General features: G+C 40.4%; 1 protein-coding gene across 1 annotated transcript in view; it reads left to right on the forward strand.

Annotated features, from left to right (window-relative positions):
• Positions 1-5,799, forward strand: part of slc6a11b (solute carrier family 6 member 11b) — a 123,439-nt gene extending 117,640 nt beyond the window's left edge. Inside the window, exons 14-15 of the mRNA XM_052017480.1 lie at positions 767-937; positions 4,709-5,799. Of these exons, the coding sequence (XP_051873440.1) occupies positions 767-937; positions 4,709-4,867 (330 nt within the window). The 3' untranslated portion in view covers positions 4,868-5,799. The remainder of the gene's footprint in view (positions 1-766; positions 938-4,708) is intronic.
• The last annotated feature ends 521 nt before the right edge of the window (positions 5,800-6,320 follow it).

The following is a 6,320-nucleotide window of genomic DNA, read 5'->3' on the forward strand; positions in this document are numbered from 1 at the left end:
TTATTTAAATTCTGTTATTTAGACACTGGTACCAATAGAATTATTCATCATCTGCTATTCCTACTCTTTTAAATAATGCAACTTTCCAGGTTTTAGAATTTTGTATTTATTCAATATCTTAAGTATATTTGTATTGTTATTTTTTTATTACCAAGACATAGTCCCCAGATTTGTTTTAATTAAGAAAGGAATGTAAGAAGGCAAACAATGAAAGCTAGTGCAAAGGCAAAATACTATGGAAATGTACAATAAAAGCAGAAAATGTTCAAGAATGCTCTTCAGGTTAGGTAGAATCTGAGGAGAGTAAAATAGAGTTGGTGGTTCAGGTCAAGGGTCTTTGCTCAGATTAAATATGACACAACTAAGTGCAAATTGCAACTCATAGCCAACAAAGACCCAATGAAGGCTGGAAATCGATGTGACAGAATGTGTTACATGCACTCCACTCATGAAGAGTAAATTTTGAACAACCTTTTTCTCAAATTACTCGAAACAATATCTTAGCATCGCAAAGGTGGCATGGTACTGGGTAAGAGTCCTACTGCATTGGGTAATAACCTTTCCAATGGAACCCAATCTTCATGCATTCTGGAGTCAGGTTACACCCCAGAGTAATACTGTTACGTGTCCAAGAATGTTGAGCACGGATATGAAGTAATTGCACCTTAAGTGAAATATTTGGGAACCTGATGAAGATGTTTTACATAAGTACATTGGAATATCTGAAATAATCAACATGAATGTTACTAAATTATTCTTCTTTCAGGCAATTTTCATTTTCTTCATTGTGAGGTATAAACCACTCAAGTATAACAATGTATACGTCTATCCAGACTGGGGTTACGCACTAGGGTGGGCCCTGGCTCTTTCTTCCATGGTCTGCATACCTCTGGGATTTATCTTCAAAATATGGAACACCGAAGGAACCTTTTTAGAGGTAATTACTAGCAGATATTTCAATATTAACACTTTTTATTCTCATTCTTCTATGCTTACCTCTGTAGGAGCTCAAGCTTAGAAATTCAATCACATGTCACTTTTTCAGCATTGTGCAATTGTAAGCAGATTTTTCTTTTCTTGAGTGAAGTGTGACAATGACCATTTGCACCATAGTGAGATCATTTTGCTCTGGAAGTTTGTCCGATCACTTCTGGGCCTGAGTCACCTCTGTGTCTCTGATGCCAGTTCTGTTTCAGGGCACATGAGATGACACCATATCCAATTGGCTGCTCCTTCTGAGGTATTGGAGGTCAATCAGATCTTCCCAATGCTGGAGTGGGGTTCCTGTCAAGTAAATTCCTTATGTACACTTCATCCTTCTGAGCCCCACACTGCACCAACTGCCCCCGCCTCCCTTTGCCAATTCCATCCCCTGATCTCTCATTTAACTCCAGGTCTCCACTCTCTGAGTTATTGGCCTCCTCTCCTGGAGCCCCCTTGCCTGTTATTTCCTGCAACCCAGTGATCCCCCAAGGCCATCCATCCACCCTTCTCTTCTACACCCTCATCACCATCCCAAAGGTTAGCCCCAACTACACTATTTGAATGCCCTTCACCCCACTCCTTTCCAGCCCAAGGCACCCAACCCAAATGCCCTTCAGCTGCTGGCCATCCTTCCAGTTTAATGCCCCTTCCCCCACGCCCAAACCCAATTTCTGTCCCAACTCATGAATGGCACATTTTCCATAGAGCACGCAATGACCACTTGATTTGCACCTAAGGGCTTGTTCCCTACTGGAACACCACTTGTTGCATTCGTATGGGCGTTTTGGAATTTCTGGCCTGTTTACTTTTCCTTGCTAAATGCTTAACCAGTATGCCTGTAGTTATCACCTTTGTGAATCTTGCCTTGTGCCAAATACTTGTAAAGTTTGATAAGAAAAGCGAGTTTTCTTTTACAGTCAAAAGACTACATTTTGGGTATCCAGAAGTCTACTCAAGAGATTGGGAAGGGAACATACTCTAACAGAAATAGGAAGATAAATTTCTGTCTGTATAAGAACTGGCCATTTCTGCCACTCAACATTTTGGCTCAGGTTTTTTTTGTATAGTCAAGCATGCTGGACATGTCCCACAACTTTGCTATTAACAACACATTACACAGACAAAGAAGTTTAATCTGATCCGTCACATTAAGGCATCTGGTCTCACCCTATCAGAGATATTTCCCTATGTTCGGCTCAGCTCTCACCCACCTTCTCTGCTACATAACACTAACTTGTTTTCTCTCTTTCTCAGTTCTGATGAAGATCCTAGACCTGAAATGTTAATGGTTTCTCTTTCCACAGCTACTGTTTGACCTGCTTAGTGTTTCCAGCATTTTCTGTTTTTATTTTAGACTTTCAGCACCTGCAGTTTTTTTGATTTGCTATTTTGCTCTTACCATATTGATTATTCTAAATTAGTATTAATGTAACATTTCTTTATTCCTAAAACCTATTATAACTTTTACAAATAGCTCTATATTGTAGATAAAAGTACAGGGAGAATGGAATTGCAGATATAACAAGCCTTTACTTGATATCAATACAAGCTATTCAGAGGAGTTAACATGAAAATTTTGCCAAGAATGAGAATACGTGGTATTTTATACAGTTTGGATACAAGGATAGTGATTGTTAGATAGTTGACAGTCTATCAGATGTGACCATGACTGTTTTGGTGAGAACAGTGGTCAGGGGACTACCTGGGACACCCTATTATCCCATCCATAAGTTGAGGCAAAGAGCATCAGATGTTACAATTGTCCCAGATGCCTTCATTCTTGCATGCATTGTCTCTCTGATGAAACCAAGGACTGCAGATGCTGGAATCTAGATGAAAAAAACAACAAGATGCTGGAGGAACTCAGCAGCTAAGGGAACATCCATGGAGAAAAGCAGGCGGTCAACATTTCAGGTCAGGACCCTTCTTCAGGACTGAAAATAGGAAAAGGGGAAGCCTAATACATAGAAGGGGGAAACAGAGCAGTGATAGGTGGTCAAAAGAGGGGAGGCAGGGGTGGGCACAAGGTGGTGATAGGTAGATACAGGTAAGAGTAGCCCCTCCTGCCCCACATCTGCCTATCACTATCTCTTACCTGCATTTACCTGTCACCACCTTGTGCCCACCCTGCCACCCCTCTTCTGTCCACCCATCAGTGCTCTGTTTCTCCCCCCTATATATTGGGCTTCTCCTTTTCCTATCTTCAGTCCTGAAGAAGGGCCCTGACCCAAAACGTTGACCATCTGTTTTTCTCCATGGATGCTGCCTGGCCTGCTGAGTTCCTCCAGCCTCTTCTTGTTTTTTGTCTCTCTGATGCCTGGTCCATTCACACCTTGTCTGCATTCTATTGATGGCTATTCTTTATCATCTGGTTCACTCTACATCTCTTTACCACTCATTCAGCAGGCTTTCCCCTATCCTTAGGCACAGCTCCAGTGTTCAGTCCTGGAGTTTGCACTTTCTCCCTGTGACCACATAGGTTTCCTCTGGGCGCTCCAGTTTCCTCCCACTTCCAAGACATGCGGTCGGTAGGTTAATTGTCCACTGTAAATTGCCCCTGGAGTGTAGGTACGTGGTAGAATGTGAGGAAAATTGATGGGAATGTGGGCAGAATGAAAGACGATTAGTGAAGGATTAGTGTAAATGACGCTTGATCGTCAGCACAGACTCAGTGAGCCAAAGGGCCTGCTTCCTGCTGTTTGACTATGTGACTCTATGTGACTCTTAACTCACTGATGTTCCTTGGGTGTCAATGGGTCTCACCAGATGTCCATATATATAAAACATGCTGTCTCCACAGTAGCAATCCACTTCAATAGTAACAGTTTGTTTCAGTGCAGCTGTCAGCATGGTTGATAGTGATCCTTGGCTCTGCACTTGTAATCTCATTTACCGCTGCTGCTGTAATGTCAATGAGGTTTACCACAGTAATGAAATGGATTGAAGGCTGCTGTTTTCTTATTAATAGTTCCTAGTGCCTCCCCTTCTAAACTACAGACTGCATGTTCCTCAATGCTCCTAACATTCTGGGCTAATTCGCTGACTTGTACATGAAAGTGTTTCGTTAAAGTCAGTGCCTACACGGATGCTGGAAGTGCATTTGCTGGGCCACATATGAAAGGGTGAAAGTGCATCCAGCATTCTCACACATATCCTTATAAAAATCAAACAAAGTTTTGTCTCCAATGCTTTATCTGAATAAATCACACCTCTTTCTTCCCTTCGATGTGTTCTTTTTTAATTTCATTGGTGAATCATGATTTGCAAAAACAAAATACTTGAGAAAGCAAACTAAAATCAAACCACTTGGTGGTACAAGACATTCCACTTGAGTTGCAGCGTGATCAACCTCTGGGTTGTTTTCATAGTAAGGTCCCTTTTATACAGAGTGACCACTCGGCCTGACTCACAACCTAACCCCGCCCACCCCAACCCTACAAATGAAGCCGTCTAACTGGACTTGTGCGGGTTGCAGCAGTGCAGACTCACCAGATCTGAGAATCCTGTTTGGAGTTCAATCCAGAGCCCTGGTCTCCACTTACTGGGATTTTAGCTTTATTCGTCCACCGGTGCTTACTGTCTGGTATCATACATGAACTAATCTTTTCAATATGTGTTCTGGTTGCTTGGGACCAAATGTTAACTTCATACCTTACCTTCAAAAAAAAGAGAAAATGAGCAGGTAAATCACCTCTCATTAATGTAATATTTCAAACTCTTTCAGAAAATTAGGAAGCTTACAACACCCAGTCCAGACCTGCGACGGAAAGGAATGGGAATATCTAATGTGGACACATGCTGCAGCACAATTAGTGACTGTGATGGTAAACTTAAAGGTGATGGACGCATTCCTACCATCACGGAGAAAGAGACACACTTCTGAGAAAATCCCTCAGTCTGTTTTGTAAAACGACAGCAAAAATGATGTCACTTAATTATAGAGGCCTGCTTGTTTTGCACAAACTTTATTATTAACTTGTTAATTCAAAATTAAGCATATATACTTGTTTAAAAAGTGACTTTTTAATGATTGTATAAGTAACTGAATATATATAGTGCTTGATATTAGTGAGCTCATGCAATAATGTGACACTGGTAAATGTTTTATAGAAAGGTTAGCGTGCAATCAATGTGATGTAAAACTTTTATACTTGGAACTCTTTTTCATTATGGAAGGCACAGTGTTTAATGGACATTTTTGCTCATCTGTAAGTTCGTTAAAGACCATTCCAAGTCACAGTGCATGTTTGTGGAGTCATTACTTTTGAGCCTTCCTACCTGTATTCACAAGGGTAGGTACAACAAAGGTCTCCGATGTTAAGGAGGCAAATTAAATACACTTCTTGAGTTGTCACTTCTGAATCATTTTTGATGGAATTTTGTTATTTAAGGGCTTTTAAATTTACAATATTTCTATAGCTATGACTTTCCTCTGTATATTTTCCCTAACCAAAGCCCCATAAACATACATATATGATTGGTGTGGTCCAAAATGTTCTATTACTAAAGTGCTCTGCTTGTAAATGTATGCTATGGACGTAAAATAACCCACTACTGATATTTTTTACAACTTTCCTACATTTATTTGTTACTATCTCAGACAAATATTCAAGAAATTGTGGGGAAAAGAGATATTTTTAGTTTATGTAAAAAAAATACTTGGTACATAGTAAGGCCAAGTAATCTGCCCTTTTTAAAAGAATCTGCAATATTAGGTGTGGTGTCAAGTTTCACACACTGGAGAGTTTTGTGGCACAAGATTTTGTCTGCTTACTCATCATTTTTAAAGGTAAATAAAGTTATCAATTTACTTCACTGCTGGTTGCTATTTTTTGTGGCGTGGAGCAAGGGCACAGAAATGCATCAATAAACACGTTATCACAACTAAAGTTTCAAGAGGAAGGGAAAGTTCCAAGGCGAAAGAATTGCGTTAATCTTTTGTGAAAAAGTTGAATACTGCTTGAGTGCATTGAAATTAGACCATAATCTTTAATTGCCTCCCCACTTCAGAATCAGTATCTTATATGATGTGAAATTTGTTGCTTTGCGGCAGCAGTACAGTGCAAGACATAAAATTACTATAAATTACAAAATAAATAATTAGTGCAAGAAGAAGGTAGTGCTCATGGGTTCACAGACTGTTCAGAAATCTGATGGTGGAGAGGAAGAAGCTGTTCCTAAATTGTTGTGTGAGAGTCTTCAGGCTCCTGTACCTCTTCCTTGATGGTAGTAATGAGAAGGGGGCACGTCCTGGATGGTGAGGGTCCTTAATGATGGATCCCACCTTCTTGAGGCACCACCTCTTGAAGATGTCCTCGATGGTGAGGAGGGTTGTG

The sequence above is a fragment of the Pristis pectinata genome, chromosome 6, assembly GCF_009764475.1.
Source record: "Pristis pectinata isolate sPriPec2 chromosome 6, sPriPec2.1.pri, whole genome shotgun sequence".
NCBI classification, from domain to species: Eukaryota; Metazoa; Chordata; class Chondrichthyes; order Rhinopristiformes; family Pristidae; genus Pristis; species Pristis pectinata.